Source organism: Ranitomeya imitator, chromosome 2 (genome assembly GCF_032444005.1).
Source record: "Ranitomeya imitator isolate aRanImi1 chromosome 2, aRanImi1.pri, whole genome shotgun sequence".
NCBI classification, from domain to species: Eukaryota; Metazoa; Chordata; class Amphibia; order Anura; family Dendrobatidae; genus Ranitomeya; species Ranitomeya imitator.
Window position 1 is genome coordinate 363,622,987 of NC_091283.1, and position 21,312 is coordinate 363,644,298.

Sequence of the window (21,312 nt, forward strand, 5' to 3'; positions counted from 1 at the left end):
GATCATCACCGATCCTCCACAAAATTTCACAGTGGGTGCAAGACACTGTGGTTTGTACGCCTCTCCAGGTCTCCGTCTAACCATTAGACGACCAGATGTTGGGCAAAGATGAAAATTAGACTCATCAGAGAAGATTACCTTACTCCAGTCCTCTATGGTCCAATCCTTATGGTCTTTGGCAAACTTCAGCCTGGCTCTCCTTTGCTTCTCATTGATAAAAGGCTTTTTTTCTAGCTTTACATGACTTGCGTCCTGCTTCTAGGAGCCTGTTGTGAACTGTTCTTGCCGTGCACTTCACCACAGCTGCCATTTGCTATTCCTTTTGTAGGTCTCTTGATGTCATTTTGTGGTTGCTGAGTGACATTTGAATAAGATGAAGGTCATCCTGGTCAGTGGAGAGTCATTTTCGCCCTCTGCCATTCTGTAGCTTTGTTGTCCCCAATATCTGCTGCTTGACCTTTTTGTAGTGGACTGCCGTTTTAGAAATTTTAAGGATGGAGGCAACATGACGCTCACTGTGTCCCTCTGCTAGTAAAGCCAGAATTGAGCCCTTCTTTTTCTCACTCAAGACTTTTCTTTTCAACTCCTTTGTCATGGTTAAAAGTTATTTTTTTATTCCTGTTACTTTTGGGATATTACTAGCACTTGTTTTGCCATTCAGCTTGTCCTATTGCAAGAGGATTTTTTTTTTATACTTTCCTTTGTTAAATAATATTTGGTTCAGGTGATTAACTAATCAGAAGCACATTAAGTAGAATGAGGTGTACTTGGGTTGGAATTCAACTGACACTAGAATGAAATGGCTGCCAGACATGTAGAGAAGCTGATTTGTATAAAACTGTGCAGTGGTCTCTTAATGTTTGCCAGAGCTCATGTGTGTGTGTGTGTGTGTGTGTGTGTATATGCTATATATAACATGTGTATGCTATATATATGCTATATATATTATAATATTTTATTCGAAGAGCCTGGCGTTGCCCAGGCATAGTAACTAAGTGTGGTTAGTTATATCAAATTATAATGATTATCCTCCATCCCATAGTCCCGTGCTCATATACCCATCATACATATCCTCCATTCTATAGTCCCGGGCATAGTAACTAACTGTGGTTGGTTATACCAAATTATAATGATTATCCTCTACCCCATAGTCCCGTGCCCATATACCCATCATACACATCCTCCATTCCATAGTCCCATACCCATCCTCCATCCCATAGTCCCGTGCCCTTATACCCATCATACATTCCCTCCATCCCATAGTCCCGTGCTCATAAACCCATCACACGTCCTCCATACCATAGTTCTATGCCCATATACCCATTATGACATCATCTTCGCCATGGCAACCATTCTAACATCATCGTCACCATGGCAACCATTATGACATCATCGTTGACACACACACTCGTTAAATAAATACAGTGGGGCAAAAAAGTATTTAGTCAGTCAGCAATAGTGCAAGTTCCACCACTTAAAAAGATGAGAGGCGTCTGTAATTTACATCATAGGTAGACCTCAACTATGGGAGACAAACTGAGAAAAAAAAATCCAGAAAATCACATTGTCTGTTTTTTTAACATTTTATTTGCATATTATGGTGGAAAATAATATGGTGTATATATATAATTTTATTTCTATAGCGCCGACTTATTCCGCAGCACTTTACATTTTAGAGGGGACTTGTACAGACAATAGACATTACAGCATAACAATAAGCACATAGGTTAAAACAGATACCAAGAGGAGTGAGGGCCCTGCTCGCAAGCTTACAACCTATGAGGAAAAGGGGAGACACAAAGGGTGGATGGTAATTGAATTAGGTGTTCGGACCAGCCATAATGTTGGAAATCGGGTGTTAATGTAATGTTGCATGAACTGGTTATCAGCCTAAGTATGTAACAGTACAGACACAGAGGGATATTAGATGCATAAAGCATGTGAGAGCATGATACGACGAACCGGGTTGTGGTAAAAATTTTGAATGTGCAACACAGGGTAGTTAGGTTAAAGCATTGAGACGTTAGGCCAGACTGAACGAATGCGTTTTTAGGTCACGCTTAAAACTGTGTGGATTAATCTTATTAACCTGGGAAGTACATTCCAAAGAATATATGTAATATACATATATCGTGGGTACGGAAAGTATTCAGACCCCTTAAAATTTTTCACTCTTTGTTTCATTGGAGCCATTTGGTAAATTCAAAAAAGTTAATTTTTTTCTCACATTATTGTACACTCTGCACCCCATCTTGACTGAAAAAAAAACAGAAATGTAGAAATGTTTGCAGATTTATTAAAAAGAAAAACTGAAATATCACATGGTCATAAGTATTCAGACCCCTTGCTCAGTATTGAGTAGAAGCTAGTACAGCCATGAGTCTTCTTGGGAATGATGCAACAAGTTTTTCACCCCTGGATTTGGGGATCTTCTGCCATTCTTCCTTGTAGATCCTCTTCAGTTCCATCAGGTTGGATGGTGAATGTTGGTGGACAGCCGTTTTCAGGTCTCTCCAGAGATGCTCAATTGGGTTTAGGTCAGGGCTACGAGAGACGTAATGTTTTCATTTTTTGGGATATGGGGCTGTGTGAGGGCCTTTTTTGCTTCCTGAACTGATGTTTTTATTGTTATCACTTTGTGATCTATATGTTTTGATCGCCTGTTATTAGACTTTTTTTGTGTTGCTACGGTGGCTGAAAAAAACACAATTCTAGAGTCTTAATTTGTTTTTTTTTACTTTATGCCTTTTAAAGATTGGATTCATTTTTTAATACTTTTCATAGATCGGATTTTTATGTACAGCAATATTAAGTGGTTTTTCTTTACTTTTTTTTAAATGTATTTCATATTTTGCAATGGGGAGAAGGGGTGTGATTTTTATATATATATATATATATATATATATATACATACATACATACATACATACATACATACATACATACATACATACATGCATTATTATTATATGTTTCACTTTTTTTATAACGTTCTAGTTTTACTTTTCACTGAATTTTTGTCAAGTCCCTAAGGGGACTTGAACTTATGATTTTTCCATCGCTTCCAAACCAATGCCGCAGTATTTATGTAAATAGCAAAAATCACAGTCTCCTTTGAACACTAGCTATAAATTGGCTTTCACAGGAGTACAGTTATGACAGGAGTCTTCAACAACCCATCGATAGCCCGCGATCGCTTCGCAGATGGGCTGATGAGCAGTTAGAACGGTGCAACCCCCCTTTGCTGTAACACTGTCGATGCCACTGTCATAGATTGACAGCAGCATTTAACAGGTTAATAGCCAGCATAACTAATCCCAGTGTTTCTGAGATTGCTTGATTTTGTTTTGTCGTGACACATTGTACTTTGTTAGTGGTAAAAATTAGGTTGATTTGTTTTGCAATTCTTTAGGGAAAAAAACATGTAATTTGCAAAAATGGAGAAGGTTAGGAATGTTCAAACACTGAATTTGTAACAGATAGTGATACTACACAAAATAGTTACTAATATTTACCATGTTTCTCCTTTACATCAGCAGAAGGAAGTTAGAAGGCTTAATAGTTTAGCAATTTACAAAACCTATATTTTGAGGGGATCAAATAACTTTTGAAATGATTTGGAGGGGCTTAAATTGTAGAATATTGAAATCCTCAAAGGATCAAAAACATATTCAGGAAGTTTATTAAACCATTCAAATAGTGTATCACAATAATTATCAAAAATTTTAAAACAAAAATTCACTAAAGTGTTCATGTTGCCCCCAATTATTTTCATTTTCACAGGGGTTAATAGGAAAAAATGGATCCCACAATTTATTTTGTAGCATCTCCTGAATCTGACAAAATTCACATGGCATGGCATGGCACGGCATGGCATGGCACGGCATGGCACATGGCAGGGCTCAGAAGGGAAAGAGAGACATTTGGCTACTGGAACAGTTTGCTAGCACCATTATTATTTTTTATTATTCTTTATTTGCAGACTACTTATTGTATCAGAATTGCAGAAACCAGAACAGTAGAAAACCCCATAAAGTGACTCCATTTCCCTTCAGGAATTCCTCTATAAGATTCATGACTATTTTGACCCCACAGGCACTTTCTGCAAATTATCACACAGCGAATGTTGAAAAGAGAAAACTTCAAATATACCAATTCAGTGTCCAACACACAGTTCCCACCATGTGCTTCTGGAGACATGCACACCGTACATTTTTCAGTGACTTCTTCCTGCTTCTGCAATGCTAAACATGTGGACACTAACAGTGTTTGGACATATGGCAAGACTCCAAAGTTTTCCATTGACCATTGACGGACATAATTAGGGTTTTGTTTTTTGCGGGCGGATTAGAAGCATTTATTTTCACCATTTTGGCCTCAATAACATTGTTTGTCTGGTTTTGTCTAGGTAAGGCTGGAGTCACACTAGCGAGTTTTACGTATGAGCGCATAAAATACGTCCGTAAAACACGCCTAACAAACGTCCCAATTATTCTCTATGCCCCTGCTCCTATCTGCTGTATTTTACTGATCAGTATTATACGGCTTTCTACGGCCGTAGAAAATCGCAGCATGCTGCGTTTGTCACCGTATTGCGCAAAAAAAACGCCAATGAAAGTCTATGGAAGCCCCAAAAATACAGATTACACACGGACCAGCAGTGTGACTTGCGAGAAATACGCAGCGGCGTTAGAGAGAAAAGCCGGCAATTCAGTGCGGTGTACAGTAAAATCACACTGACAGCTTACAGTAGAATAGGTAGAATAAATGTGTACACATAGAATAGGTGTATATATATATATATATATATATATATATATATATATATATGTGTCAGTGAGACACATATATGTATATATATTATTACTTCATACAGCGCTAGATAGCTTTGTCCCCTTAGCGACCGCCGATACGCCTTTTAATGGCGGTCGCTAAGGGTACTTAAACCACAGCGCCGTTAATTAACGGCGCTATGGAAAAAGTAAATAGCGCCCCCCAGAGTCGGATTTTCTCCGGGGTCTCGGCTGCCGGGGGTAGCCGAGACCCCAGAGAACATGATTCGGGGTTTTTTTTACCGACCCCGCATTTGCGATCGCCGGTAATCAACCGTTTACCGGCGATCGCAAAAAAAACCAAAAAACGCGATTTCTTTTTAATTTCTCTGTCCTCCGATGTGATCGCACATCAGAGGACAGAGAAAAGGGGTCCCCGATCGCCCCCCGATACTCACCTGTCTCCTCCGGTGCTCCTCGTGGCTCCCGGTGGGCGCCGCCATCTTCAAAATGGCGGGCGCATGCGCAGTGCGCCGGCCGGCCCCGGGAGAATCTTTTGGGTCTCGGCTGCCGGGGGTAGCAGAGACCCCAAAGAGCATGATCGGGGTCGGTTTTACCGACCCCTGTTTTGCGATCGCCGGTAATTAACTGTTTACCGGCGACCGCAAAAAAAAAAAGAAAAGCAAAGTGTAATTCTCTGTCCTCTGATGTGATCGCACATCAGAGGACAGAGAAATAGGGGGATTTGGGGACCCTATCATACTCACCGGTGTCCCTGGGTCCTCCTGCTGCTCCTCCTGGCCGCCGGTGTCTTCTGGGGAAAAGAAAATGGCGGGCGCATGCGCAGTGCGCCCGCCATCTGTCTCCATCTGCCGGCCGGCAGGAGAACAGCAGTTGGGGCTAAAATTAGGGTTAGGGCTAGGGTTAGGGCTAGGGTTAGGGTTAGGGCTAAATTTAGGTTTAGGCTTGGGGCTAAATTTAGGGTTAGGGTTGGCGCTAAATTTAGGGTTAGGCTTCTTTCATGCTTACGTCGGTACGGGGCCGTCGCAATGCGTCGGCCCGACATACCGACGCACGTTGTGAAAATTGTGCACAACGTGGGCAGCGGATGTAGTTTTTCAACGCATCCGCTACCCAATCTATGTCCTGGGGAGGAGGGGGCGGAGTTACGGCCACGCATGCGCGGTCAGAAATGGCGGATGCGACATACAAAAAAACATTACATTGAACGTTTTTTTGTGCTGACGGTCCGCCAAAACACCACTGATCCAGTGCACGACGGACGCGACGTGTGGCCATCCGTCACGATCCGTCGGCAATACAAGTCTATGAGCAAAAAACGCATCCTGCGGGCACATTTGCAGGATCCGTTTCTTGTCCAAAACGACGGATTGCGATGGATGCCAAACGACGCAAGTGTGAAAGTAGCCTTAGGGTTGGGGCTAAAGTTAGGGCTAGAGTTGGGATTAGGGTTAGGGTTTGGATTAGGGTTGGTATTAGGGTTAGGGTTGGCATTGGGGTTACGCTTGGGATTAGGGTTAGGTTTGGGATTAGGGTTAAGGTTAGGGTTGTGATTAGGGGTGTATTGGGATTAGGGTTAGGTTTGAGGTTAGGGTTGAGATTAGGATTAGGGGTGTGTTGGATTTAGGGTTTTGATTAGGGTTATGGTTAGGGTTGACATTAGGGTTGTTTTGGGGTAAGGGTTGTGATTATGGTTAGGGTTAGTGATTAGGATTATGGATCAGGTTGGGATTAGGGTTAGGGGTGTGTTGGGGTTAGGGTTGGAGCTAGAATTGGGGGGTTTCCACTGTTTAGGTACATCAGGGGGTCTCCAAACACGACAGCCAATTTTGCGCTCAAAAAGTCAAATGGTGCTCCCTTCCTTCTGAGCTCTGCCGTGCGCCCAAACAGTGGGTAACCCCCACATATGGGGCATCAGCGTATTCGGGATAAATTGAACAACAACTTTAGTGGTCCAATTTCTCGTGTTACCCTTGTGAAAATAAAAACTTGGGGGCTACAATATCTTTTTTTGTGGAAAAAAAAATATTTTTTATTTTCACGACTCTGCATTCTAAACTTCTGTGAAGCACTTGGGCATTCAAAGTTCTCACCACACATCTAGATAAGTTCCTTGGGGGGTCTAGTTTCCAAAATGGGGTCGCTTGTGGAGGGTTTCTACTGGTTAGGTACATCAGGGGCTCTCCAAACGCGACATGGCATCCGATCTCAATTCCAGACAATTCTACATTGAAAAAGTAAAACGGCACTCCTTCTCTTCCAAGCTCTGCGGTGCGCCCAAACAGTGGTTTACCCCCACATATTGGGTATCGACGTACTCAGGAGAAATCGCACAACTTTTGTGGTCTAATTTCTCCTGTTACCCTTGTGAAAATAAAAATTTGGGGGCAAAAAGATCATTTTTGTAGAAAAAATGCGATTTTTTTTTTTTTTTTCACGGCTCTACGTTATAAACGTCTGTGAAGCACATGGGGGTTCAAAGTGCTCAACACACATCTAGATAAGTTCCTTAAGGGGTCTAGTTTCCAAAATGGTGTCACTTGTGGGGGGTTTCCACTGTTTAGGCACATCAGGGGCTCTCCAAAAGCGACATGGCGTCCAATCTCAATTCCAGACAATTCTACATTGAAAAAGTAAAATGGTGCTCCTTCTTTTCCAAGCTCTGCGGTGCGCCCAAACAGTGGTTTACCCTCACATATGGGGTATTGACGTATTCAGGAGAAATCACACAACAAATTTTGTGGTCTAATTTCTCCTGTTACCCTTGTGAAAATAAGAATTTGTGGGCGAAAAGATCATTTTTGTGTAAACAAAAGCGATTTTTTTATTTTCACGGCTCTACGTTATAAACTTCTGTGAAGCACTTGGAGGTTCAAAGTGCTCACCACACATCTAGATAAGTTCCTTAAGGGGTCTAGTTTCCAAAATGGTGTCACTTGTGGGGGGTTTCCACTGTTTAGGCACATCAGGGGCTCTCTAAACGTGACTTGGCGTCCGATCTCAATTCCAGCCAATTCTGCTTTGAAAAAGTCAAACGGCGCTCCTTCACTTCCAAGTTCTGTGGTGCACCCAAAAAGTGGTTTACCCCCACATATGGGGTATTGGCGTATTCAGGAGAAATTGCATAACAAAATTTATGGTTACATTTCTGTTTTTACACATGTGAAAATAAAAAAAATGGTTCTGAATTAAGATGTTTGCAAAAAAAAGTTAAAGGGAACCTGTCACCCCCGTTTTTTTAGATTGAGATATAAATACTGTTAAATAGGGCCTGAGCTGTGCGTTACTATAGTGTATGTAGTGTACCCTGATTCCCCACCTATGCTGCGCAATACATTACCAAAGTCGCCGTTTTCGCCTGTCAATCAGGCTGGTCTGAGTTTGCATGTCGGCTTTGGGAAAATGGCCGCCGCGATCTCTTCTGCGCACGCGCGGCATCCCACGGCCATTTTCCTGAAGCCCCGTGCAGCAGAGCACTCCATCTGCGCACGCGCGGCCCCAGGAAGATGGCCGCCCCCAACCAATGACAGGGGGTAATAGCGCAGATCGCGCGCTGCTCCTTCACGTGCGCGCAGTGGATTCGTCACTACGACATGCGCACACCACTACGCCACCAAAGGAAAGCTGGGGAAGAAAAGAGCGATGTCACCACGCCCACCTGACCAGACCAGCCTGATTGACAGGCGAAAACGGCGACTTTGGTAATGTATTGCGCAGCATAGGTGGGGAATCAGGGTACACTACATACACTATAGTAACGCACAGCTCAGGCCCTATTTAACAGTATTTATATCTCAATCTGAAAAAACGGGGTGACAGGTTCCCTTTAAATGTTCATTTTTTCCTTCCACATTTTTCAACCTTCATTCCCCGGGGTTTTGCAGCCAGGAGCAGCGCTGCATTAGCAGAGCTCATGGCTGCAAAATATTTTAACCCATTCAGATGGATTTACAACGTGGGACGTTACAGATCTTCGGAAGGTATGTATATTGTTGGTTTATTATTTTTTATTTGTTACAGAGCGAGGGTCTTCAGAAGGATTGAGCGAAGAATAAATTATTACAACCTTTGTTTTTATTTCATTAAAATAATTTTTAATAATGTGTTTGTGTTTTTTTTAACCCTTTACTAGTATTGGATTAATAATGGATAGGTGTCATAATTGACGCCTCTCCATTATTAATCTGGCTTAATGTCACCTTACAATAGCAAGGTGACATTAACCCTTCATTACCCCATATCCCACCGCTACACGGGAATGGGAAGAGAGTGGCCAAGTGCCAGAATAGGCGCATCTTCCAGATGTGTCTTTTCTGGGGTGGCTGGGGGCAGGTGTTTTTAGCCGGGGGGGGGGGGCCAATAACCGTGGACCCTCTCCAGGCTATTAATATCTGCCCTCAGTCACTGGCTTTACTACTCTGGCGGAGAAAATTGCGCGGGAGCCCATGCCAATTTTTTCCGCCATTTAACCCTTTAATTTAATAACTAGAACGGCCAAATTTTGCATATACACACTATTAACATTAGTAGTGTGGAATATGCAAAAAAATGGGGATATGAGATGGTTTACTGTATGTAAACCATGTCTCATATCATGTCGGGTTTAGGAAGGAGATAGCAAAAGCCGGCAATTGAATTACCGGCTTTAAAGCTATCTAGCGCTGTATGAAGTAATAATATATATACATATATGTGTCTACTGACATATATATATATATATATATATAATAATCTTTATTTTTATATAGCGCTAACATATTCCGCAGCGCTTTACAGTTTGCACACATTATCATCACTGTCCCCGATGGGGCTCACAATCTAGAATCCCTATCAGTATGTCTTTGGAATGTGGGAGGAAACCGGAGTGCCCGGAGGAAACCCACGCAAACACGGAGAGAACATACAAACTCTTTGCAGATGTTGTCCTGGGTGGGATTAGAACCCAGGACCCCAGCGCTGCAAGGCTGCAGTGCTAACCACTGCGCCACCGTGCTGCCCGTAGACAGTATATATGTTTTTTTTTTACACATGGATCCCTTGTTTAGCCGTATGTCGGTTTTGCAAGCCTGCGAGAAAAACACGCAGTACGGATGCCATACGGATTACATACGGAGGATGCCATGCGCAAAAAACGCTGAAACATCCTGCCTACGGAGGAGCTACGGACCACTATTTTGGAGACTTTTCAGCGTATTACGGCCGTAATATACGGACCGTATTTTCTTACGCTGAGTGTGACTCCAGCCTAAATCATTGAATTTTGCTATGTAATTGCAGTTTCTATAAATATTTCAAAAACATTGTAAGAATATAATTTTTAAGGATATTTAATAAAAAAAAATACTAATCTTTATTCTTGACAGATGACTGCACCAAGAGATCAGAGGGAAAACTGACATCTCAAATTTTTAATTCGGATAACTTAGAGATCACAGAAGATATAACTGAAGTGAATGCCATTACTTCAGATATTCCATCAAGCCTTCACATCGAAGATCTATCATCTGATCTTTTTAAACAGGTCCTATATCCTGATTCATCACAAACTATTAAGAAAAATAAAAGTCTTACAGCAAAGAAAACCTTATCAAGTGCAGAATATGGAAACATTTTTTCCCTCAAAACATCTTTTGTTACACATCAAAAAATTCACACAGAGGAGAAAGGATTTTCTTGTTCACAGTGTGGGAAATATTTTCACCAGAAATTAGATCTTGTTACACATGAGAGAATTCACTCAGTAAATAATCCATATTCATGTTCAGAATGTGGAAAATGTTTTGGAAAGAAATCGAATCTTGCTGACCATCAGAGAATTCACACAGGGGAGAAGCCATATTCATGTTCAGAATGTGGGAAATGTTTTATTCAGAATTCACGTTTAGCTGTCCATCAGAGAACTCACACAGGGGAGAAACCATATTCATGTTCAGAATGTGGGAAATGTTTTATTCAGAATTCACTTTTAGCTGTCCATCGGAGAACTCACACAGGGGAGAAACCATATTCATGTTCAGAATGTGGGAAATGTTTTAATCGGAAATCACTTTTAGTTTTTCATCAGAGAATTCACACAGGAGAGAGACCTTTTTTATGTTCAGAATGTGGGAAATGTTTTGCAGAGAAATCAAGTCTTGCTAAACATCAGAAAATTCACACAGGGGATAAGCCATATTCTTGTTCAGAATGTGGAAAATGTTTTTCAAGGAAGTCAAATCTTATTAGACATAAGAGAATTCACTCAGGGAAGAAGCCTTTTTCATGTTCAGAATGTGGAAAATGTTTTGCAGATAAATCTAGTCTTGTTAAACATCAGCGAATTCACACAGGAGAGAAGCCATATTTATGTTCAGAATGTGGGAAATGTTTTACTGAGAATTCACGTTTAGTTGTCCATCTGAGAACTCACACAGGGGAGAAACCATATTCTTGTTCAGAATGTGGGAAATGTTTTAATCAGAGTTCACGTTTAGTTGTCCATCAGAGAATTCACACAGGGGAGAAGCTCTTTTCATGTTCAGATTGTGGGAAATATTTTACCCGCAAATGTCATCTATCTGAACATCAAAAAATTTCACACCAGGAGATTTAATACCTAGAAGGTGAGAAATGTTTTACTTGTAAATCATACTTTGTTGACTACTAAGAAATAATCACATAATCATATTTTTGGGCAAAATGGACAGGAAAACACAACAGACATCAAAGAAAAGACAGAGAAAGGGAAAGCAATTGAATACTAACATTAGAATAAAAAAGTATGAATTTACCAATAGACATCTGTTATCTAAAAAGAAAATAAAGGACAATATTCCATGCGCAGTTAATAATTCTCATTGCTAAATATATATCACCAATTTTCTAAGTAACTAAGCTATTGACATGAAATTCTCACCTAATGTTAATAACAACCAAACCAAACCCACAGTCAAAGAAATAAAACCATAGATGTCCATAAATTAAGTAAAGTTAATGAGAAATGACACAGAGAAAACTAATTGAACATATGAAGAAAGAGAGGTGCAAAAAACCATGATACCAGCTGAAATCAAAGTGGCAGGGTTGTTTTCTACTGATAGTGTGAAATAATATCAACTGGTTCAACTGATGGCCTATAAAAAGGTGTCTCATTACCAAAGTGTGACACAAACATCTCGTGATGGGTAAAACCAGTGAGCTGCCTCAAGACCTTCACAACTTTATTGTTGCAAAACATCCTTATGGCATTGGTTACAGAAGAATTTCTAATCCACTGAAGATTCCAGTGAGCACTGTTGGTGCCAAAATCCAGAAGTGGAAAGAAAATCATTTCGCCATAAACGGCCACAAGCAGGTGCTGCCCACAAGATTTCAGTTAGAAGAGTGAAAAGAATTACCAGATGAGTTGTCCAAGAGCCAAGGACCACCAGTGGAGAGCTACAGAAAGACCTTTAACCCCTTCATGACTGGAGCTTTTTTCTTTTTGACTCCCTTCCCAGAGCCATAAGTTTTTTATTTTTCCGTCAATATGGCCGCGTGAGGGATTATTTTTTGCGAGACGAGTTGTACTTTTGAACACCACCATTGGTTTTAGCATGTTGTGTACTAGAAAACTAGAAAAAAAATTCCAAGTGTGGTGAAATTGCAAAACAAAGTGCAATCCCACACTAGTTTTTTGATTGGCTTTTTTGCTAGGTTCACGAAATGCTAAAACTGACCTGCCATTATAATTCTCAAGGTCATTACGAGTTCATGGACACCAAACATGACTAGGTTCTTTTTTATCTAAATGGTGAAAATAAAATTCCAAAAATTGCTTAAAAAAAAATTGAGCCATTTTCCGATACCCATAGCGTCTCCATTTTCGTCATCTCTGGTTGGGTGAGAGTTTTTTTGCGTGCCGAGGTGACGTTTTTAATTATACCATTTTTGTGCAGATATGACCTTTTGACCGCCCGTTATTGCATTTTAATGCAGTGTCACGGCGACCCCAAAAAAATGTAATTCTGGACCAAAAAAACGTAATTCTGGCAGTTTGATTTTTTTTTTCTCGCTACACCGGTTATCGATCAGGTTAATCCTTTTGTTATTGATCAGGCGATACTGAATGCGGCGATACCAAATATGTCTAAGTTTGATTTTATTTTTATTGTTTTATTTTGAATGGGGCAAAAGGGGGGGTTTCATGAACTTTTATGTTTGTTTTTTTTTTCATGTTTTTAATCAAAATTTTTTTTTTACTTTTGGCATGCTTCAATAGCCTCCATGGGAGGCTAGAAGCTGCCATAACTTGATCGGCTCTGCTACATAGAGGCGTTGCTCAGATCGCCCCTATGTAGCAGAATTACTGCATTGCTATGAGCACCTACCACAGGGTGGCGCTCAAAGCAATCCAGCATCAACTACCATAGAGGTCTCGAGACCTCTGGTTGTCATGCCGACACACCGCTGACCCCCGAGCACGTGACTGGGGTCAGTAGTGCTCGTATTCCCGGCCCGATGGCCGGAAGCACACTTTAAATGCTGCTGTCAGTCTGACAGCGGCATTTGACTAGTTAATGGGCACGAGCGGATCACGATTCCGCCGGTGCCTATTGCGGGCACATGTCAGCTGTTGAAAACAGTGGACATGTCGCGGCTTTGAGGTGGGCTCACCGCCGGAGCCTACCTCAGTGGGCATTCTGACGTCGGATGTACTACGTCAGAAAGGGGTTAATCAGCAAATGCAATTATTTAAAAGAAAACTAAGTAATGCATTCAAGAGAGTGCTCTCTGGCCGGTATGCACACTCACCACTCAAGTCCATTGCTTATCAAAAAGTATGTTCAAGCGCTTTTAAGGTTGGCTCACCATCATTTAGACAAGCCTGTGAAATACTGGGAGAATATAGTTTAGTCAGATGAGACAAAATTGAACTCATTGGATGCCATAATACAGACCATGTCATCATGATGTTGGGGCTGTTTTTCAGCATACTGCACTAGCAGAGACATTAATGGTAAAAGTCTGCTGCCATCTACCAGGATAACGAAGATGAAATGAGGATGGACATTTCAGTAAAACAATCAAAGCCAAGGAAACTCGATTGGTTTCAGCGGAAGAAAATAAAGCTGCTAGAATTGCCCAGCCAATCACATGAACAGAATCCAATAGAAAATTTATGGAAGGAAGTAAAGCTCAGAGTTCATAGAAGGAGCCCACAGAACCTTCAGGATTTGAAAAGTGATTTTTTTTTAAGTACAGGCCAAAAAGTCTTAGTATTCTAGACCATTGTTTGTCATTTATTGGTGACATTTTTCTTCCCTCTTTTTGCCGGAGCAGAGGTCAGTCTATCCTGTTCCCTCATTATGGCATTATATAATCTGGAAACAATTCTGTTAGTACTGCAATTTCTCTCTAACAAATTACTGTTTTTGTTTCTTTTTCCAAAAATATATCTTTTTCCCCTCCTCCAGGTCTATCGTAACAATTTCAGCCTTAACCATTTCCCATTTTCCAGGCTGAATAAGAACTCCAACTTCTCCAGCAACTGTGATATTTTATATTTACATTTTGTTAAAAAGATGTTCTAAAAAGTACCACTCACTAATATTACAGTGAAATCTACTATCACTTATACTCACTGATTTTCATATTCCCCAAAATCAAATTAATCAGTTTGTGTTTGGTTTTCAGAAGGGTTTTATCTAGTGATGAGCGAGCGCTCTCAGGTGTTGTCTGACGTGCTCGAGTCAAATGTTCGAGTCCTCGCTGCTGCATGTTTCGCGGTTATAAGACAGCCGCAACACTTGCAGGTATTGCCTAATAGGAAATCCCTGCATGTGTTGCGGCTGTCTAACAGCCGTGAACCATGCAGACACACGTACTCGAACATATTACTCAAGCAAGCCCGAGATACTCTGATAACACCCAAGCATGCTCGGATAACACGATTAACAGAGCCTGCTTGCTCATCACTAGTTTTATCCCTAGTCTTTTTGGATCCAAAATATTAAACACAGTATAAGTGGCAAGTCGTGGAACACGTGATGAGTTGACCATTTCATACAAATGTGTAGATTCATAAGTTTCTAAGGTCCCAGTTGTGAACTTTACAACTGACAAAGAAAGTATACAGTATGATGCAACCTACGTACATAACTACATACAGTAAGTCCCTGGTAATCACTTTTCCTGTGTACTGACTGCTATACAGTTAATCACATACTGTACAACACTACATTGCAAGAACAGGGATAATGATCTTACCGGATAAACTTAACCAGGATGGCAAGTAAGTGAGGTAGTTCCAACACAACAGAAGAACACGTGTGTCCAGGAAGAACACAGAGAGAAAATGGAGGTTCCTCATCCCAAAATGCCTTGGTGCAATCCCACAATGCAATACTCTAATTATTACTAAAAAACACAGGTAATAAATTTAACCACCACCGGGTGGTGCTATAACGCAGCAAACCAACACTATAGTACCAAACTTTAATGCATGATTGGAATCCTACTGTCCTTTTGAATGGACAGAACACCCTGCAAACAAAAGGTGGTGTTGGAAAGTGGAAATCGCTACAGCACAAGCAGTTTCGGGGTTAATCTTCCCTCCCTAACTATATCCCTTCTTCTGATGAAGCTGCAGCAACCTCTCCCTATGCTAAGATCGACAGAAGTAAGATGGTAGTCGGCGTGCACGCCCCTTTATAGGCCTTGTGATGCCACAGAAAGCAAGCCAATCACTGTAATGCCTTTCTCTAAGATGGTGGGGACTGAGACCTATGTCATCACGCTGCCTACACTCTGTGCCCACCTTCATTGGATGAGAAATGGCGCTGAAAGCATCATACAAAACGCGACTTTGGCGCGAAGATCGCCGACCTCATGGCCGATCCCACACTAGGATCGGGTCGGGTTTCACGAAACCCGCCTTTGCCAAAAGTCGGCGATTTTTGAAATTGTCCGATCTGTTTTGCTCAACCCTAGACCGTAGCAGATATGACGAAATAAAGGGTTTGTGGATGTAATCCGGCCAAAATCTATGTGGAATCAGGATATCCAGATAAAAGAAAGTGGTTTATTCAACGCGTTTCTCGCGCTACTCGAGATTTCCCGAGCACGTTCGGGTGTCCTCCGAGTATTTTTAATGCTCGGAAATTTGGTTTTTCTTGCCGCAGCTGAATGATTTACATCTGTTAGCCAACATAAGTACATGTGGGGGTTGCCTGGTTGCTAGGGAATCCCCACATGTACTTATGCTGGCTAACAGATATAAAGCTGCGGCAGTAAAAACTAAATCTCCGAGCACTAAAAAATACTCGGAGGACACCCGAGCGTGCTCGGGAAATCTCTAGTAACGAGTATATTCGCTCATCACTACATCTAACTTGAAGGAGCTGGAGCAGTTTTGCCTTGAGGAATGGGCAAAAATCCCAGTGGCAAGATGTGGAAAGCTCAGAGACTTATCCAAAGTTGCTTGCATCTGTAATTGCCGCCAAAGGACGCTTTACAAAGTACTGTATTTATTTTTGTCCTATTTGCTGTTTGCTTCACAATAAAAATAAAACAAAATATTCACAGTTGTAGGCATGTTCTTTACATGAACTGATGCAAACCCTAAAAAAATGAAATTCTAAGTTGTATGGTAGCAAAACATGAAAAGTGCCAAGGGGGTGAATACTTTTGCAAGCCACTGTAACTGTGTTTAGAAATCAATGGGCCAGAGAAAGGTGGTTAAACTATTAGACATTATCTCCTCTCTTGGAGTGTAACTACTGCCCATTATCAACCAGGGTCTAGGCAGACACAAGAGGTTGAGCTCCTTGGAAACCAGCTGTAACTATGAAAGATAAAAGCTCTCATTGCAGGAGAATTACAAGTGTTCATTCCCCGTTTTGTGGCAATTCTCCATCTTGTCTCGTGCTCTGCTTTGTGAGCACATTTATCGCATCCTTTCTTATTTTTTCTGCTCTGATTTTATGTCGCAATTTTTGCCTCAAGTTTGAAGCTCAGGAACAAATCAAGCTGCAATATGATGCTAGTTGGAGAACCGTTTAAATGGAGAGCAGGAAAGTTTAAAAATCCATTTTTAGGGAAGAAGCTATTTGGATGGATCATGTGTTGTATTTGATATATGAATAATAATGTTATAGATAAGCCGATAAGTAAATGTTACAAACTATGGGTTTCATTGGTTTGGCAACTGTTTTTATTGCTCATTTTCTGTCACCAATTTCATTTATAATAAAAAGATCACAGCGGTCATCATCTAGAGTCTCCAATACACATGTGGGGTGTTTGTCTCTTCAGTCTCTCGCTGGGGGACCAATTCCTAATACCAATTTTTGGCCTCGATTCATCATTTGCAGTTTTTTTTAAATCCCTTTCCTTTTTTATCTTGTGGTATTAGATGCCATTTTTGGTGGCAAATTATTCATAATGGCTCACTGAGTAATAAAAATGTGGGGTATTTCTACCTTGTATAGAACAATTCTTGAGACTTTTGGTGCCAAAACTGTCAGAATTCAAAGAATTACTTCGATTTTCTCATATCTGTGTAACGATCTTTCATATCCCAACCCTTCTCCTTCTTCCGTAGAGCTTTTGTCTCAATAGGACTGGCAAGTAAACTGGGACCAGGGGCACCTTTCCTGGCCCTAACACTAGGGGTGCCCTAACTCGCTCTGTTCCCTGGGATACCTCAGATGGCAAGGATTCCGAGGCCTCCGCCCTTGCCCTGTCTCCTAGCTGCAGCCCTGCGTCTGTCCCCTTCCCCAACCTGGGGAAGAGAGGCGCTACCATGTACTGCAGTACACCAACCCGACAAACGGGGATCAAGACAAGGTTAAAGGAAAACTCCACAGACACAAAATATACTCTCACAAATAACAGAGGTATTCAGCAAGGTGTGAAGGACGGGGGAAGAAATAAGGCAGGTAAGGATGAGGAAATTCCAAGCGAACAAACCAAGCAACAGTCGCACAATAAACTCCTCCAGCTCTCCAACAACCAGCTCCTCACTCTCCAAGTCTATATAGCAAGTGCTAACTCAGACTAGGATCTGGCCAGCAGGCCTAGCTTTTATAGGAGAGAGGAGTGGCTAACGGAGCACAGCTGAATGCAGGGATTTCCACATGGCCGATTAACTCCTGTCCTGCTGAAAGAAAACAACCACATTTATTACACAGGAGAAGTGCTTCTCAGCGGCGAAGCAGGAGCCATCAGACGCTGCGGTCTTCTGGTACTGCTCTGTCACGGTCTTCTGGTACTGCTCTGTCACGGTAACTCCGTGACAGCTTTGTTTTCTTTTGCTGGTTCCTCATCTGTGTCCTCGGATGTGCGGAACGTGTTTATTTAATTTTTCACCCTTAGTTCTATGTGGCGTGGAAATCGAGCATGTCACTTAGAACACCATGAGAGTAATGTACGTCAGCTCCTGTGTGATCAGCTGGAGCAGCCCCACTGATCTGTATGGCCAGGCCCCCACTGTAACTGCTAGGATCAGAGTTCTTGCCGATATAAGCAGTATAACCCTTCAGATGTTGCTGTCAAAAGTGAGAACGGCACATGAGGGTTTAGTTAGGGATTTATGTTTACGATCTTTTTGGGGGGGCGTGAAAAAAACGCATTGTCTGTGTGAACGCAACCTAATACCTACCAGAGAGAGTGAATCCCTGCAAGATCCAAAAATAAGAATTACAGTAATTAAAAAATCAGGTTTCAATCGTTTTTCCCACATCATACAGCCAACAATACTACATTATTCCTATACGTATTCACCAGTTTTTTATACTGGTGAAGCATGGAAGCGAATACAAGACACAGGAGTTGACTATGTAGCATGAAAAGAACTTGCCATCCAACCCGTCTAAGGCCATGTTCACACTTTGCGGTTTTTACCGCGGCGATTTTGATGCTGCGGGTCCGCTGCAGTTTCCATTGCGTTTACAGTAACATGTAAGTAAGCGGATAATGTGCGGATGGTACCCGGGGTGGAGGAGAGGAGACTCTCCTCCAGGCCCTGGGAACCATATTTGTGTAAAAAAAAAAAGAATTAAAATAAAAAATAATGATATACTCACCTCTCAGCGCTGCACGTGGCCGTCCGGTCTCAGGTTGCTATGCGAGCAGGACCTGCGGTGATGTCGCGGTCACATGACCGTGACGTCACGAAGGTCCTTCTCGCACAGCATCTTTGGAATCGGACCGCCGCGTGCAGCGCCGAGGAGATCGGGACATCAGAGGGTGAGTATATCATTATTTTTATTATTTTTAACATTACTATTGATGCTGCATACGCAGCATCAATAGTAAAACAAGTGCAGGATTAAACCCGCAGCGGAACCCGCAACACAAACAGCGATAAATCTGCAGGGATAACCGCAGCGGGTTTGCCCTGCAGATTTATCAAATCCGCTGCGGGAGAACCCGCGGGAGAACCCGCAGCCCCCTTCCTACGTGTGCACATAGCCTAAGGGTGTGATTCCACTGTCAGGAATGGCTCAGTATTTGCTCAGGATTTGACGCAGGTAAAATCTGCACCAATCTACATCTGAGGTCACTGGCAGGTCACCTTCGTTTTTGATGCAGTTTTCATGCTGAATTGTATGTGTTTTTGTAAGCTAAATAAAGATATACAAAAAAAAAGAATTGTGATGTAATTTCCTTGTCCAATCTCTTCTTTTACATACGCCATTGAAGAATAATGTTTAACACACACAGATAGGTAGATACATCTATAGATAGATGATAGCAGTGTCGGACTGGGGTGCTAAGGGCCCACCAGTAACTGATTGTGGGGGCCCACTTTCCACCTGCATACAAATATTGTACTACCCTCGTTCACAAATTTACCTATATCTCTATATATTAATAAACTGGGTAGTTTGGTTAATGAATGATGAGATGCTGCTTTTTTATCTACAGAGTGAATCAATTTTAATTGTGCCAAATAATACCCATATAGTGGGGTTGGGGGCCCAGATCTGCACAGGGGCCCACCGGGGGATTCCCCTGTTATGCTGTGGGCCAGTCCGAGCCTGAATGATAGATAGATGATAATAAGGGGTTAATGTCACCTTTGTAAGGTGACATTAAGCCGGCTTAGTAATGGAGAGGTGTCAATAAGACTCCTACCATTACTAATCCTATAGTTGGTAAAGGGTTAATAAAATACACACACATGCAGAATAAAGAATTTTAATTAAATAAAACACAACACATTTTACCCATATTTATTCCACTTGTAATCCAAGCAAAGCCACCGATCCTCTGAAAATAAGTAAACCAACAGTATACTCCCTGTTCCGACGCAGTCCTTAATAATGAGTGTCCCACGACGAGTCCAGCTCTGCTACATGTGGATGCCTGACATCCAGACATAGCAGAGCTTGTAGATGACCACCAGAGATAACTCTCCGGCGATCACCTACACTCTACCACTTGCGGTCAGCTGAACGTAAGTACCAGCCTAGGGTGACATGAGATAACCCCCGGTAACGTGCACGGCAGTTCTCGCGGTAAGCTAAGTTATCGCGAGAACTGCAGTGGACCCGGACTTCCAGCGGTGTGACAAGTAAGACCTTATTTAAATTAGTAGACATGCGTAGTAAGCTGTATTTACGCAGTTACAACGCATGATACTAATCATTAGATGCGGTTTTACCGCATCTAATGACAATCTATGTGAAATTTACAGTGTGGTGAGGAAGCGTTGCCACATTATAAACAGACATGCTGCATTCTGAAAATACGCGCCGCATGTCCGGATACGCGGGTCTGCCGCCTGCGTCTTTTAATGCATAGTGGAGACAGGATTTCACGAAATCCCCTCCACTATGCTCTAACATCTGGACGCTGCGTGTTTGACGCTGCGGCTGTATGCAGCGTCAAACACGCACCATTTTCTGACCGTGGAAACATACCCTAAGGCAAATTGTCTCTTCACAGAGGAAGAGGACTAGAACTCTAGTGCCACCTACTAGAAAGAGCAATCCTAAAAAGTCAATATCGACTCTAATGTTAGAGGGTTGATAGCGACTTGTAGGATTGCTACTTCCTATGGCGCTAGAGTTCTAGTCCTCTTTCTCTCTGAAGAAGCAATTTTCATATTTCCCAGAGTAGCATTGCGGCTTCTCACCTCGGCATGTCATGCTTAGCATGTCACTCTCTGCAAGAAGAAACGTTACTCCTTGGATCCCCATCTAAGGAACACACAAAAACGGATTTAACATTATTAAATCTCTGATTGGAACGGACAAATATCACATACATCATGATGGAGAGGCTGGAAAATTGGATAATATAAGGAAAATAAATGTATATGTAAGGTTCGGCCAGGACAGTAGTCATGGCCGAGGACACTGGGTCCTTTGTGTCCTGGCCTTCCCTCACAGAAAAATAACATTCCTCCGTCAGCATACCTGTGTCTTCTCTCATCACACTGTCAGGAGCTCCTCTGAGGTGCTGGGGGCTTTCTGTCATATACTTCACAAGAACTGAGACACAGTCCGGTTCAAATGCAAAACGAAGAACTTTACTCGATACACTTTGTAGC

General features: G+C 41.9%; 1 protein-coding gene across 1 annotated transcript in view; it reads left to right on the forward strand.

Moving 5' to 3' along the window:
* LOC138666578 (zinc finger protein 208-like) overlaps positions 1 to 13,293 on the forward strand; it is a 301,114-nt gene extending 287,821 nt beyond the window's left edge. Inside the window, exon 24 of the mRNA XM_069754781.1 lies at positions 10,157 to 13,293. Coding sequence (XP_069610882.1) covers positions 10,157 to 11,385 — 1,229 coding nt within the window. The 3' untranslated portion in view covers positions 11,386 to 13,293. The remainder of the gene's footprint in view (positions 1 to 10,156) is intronic.
* The last annotated feature ends 8,019 nt before the right edge of the window (positions 13,294 to 21,312 follow it).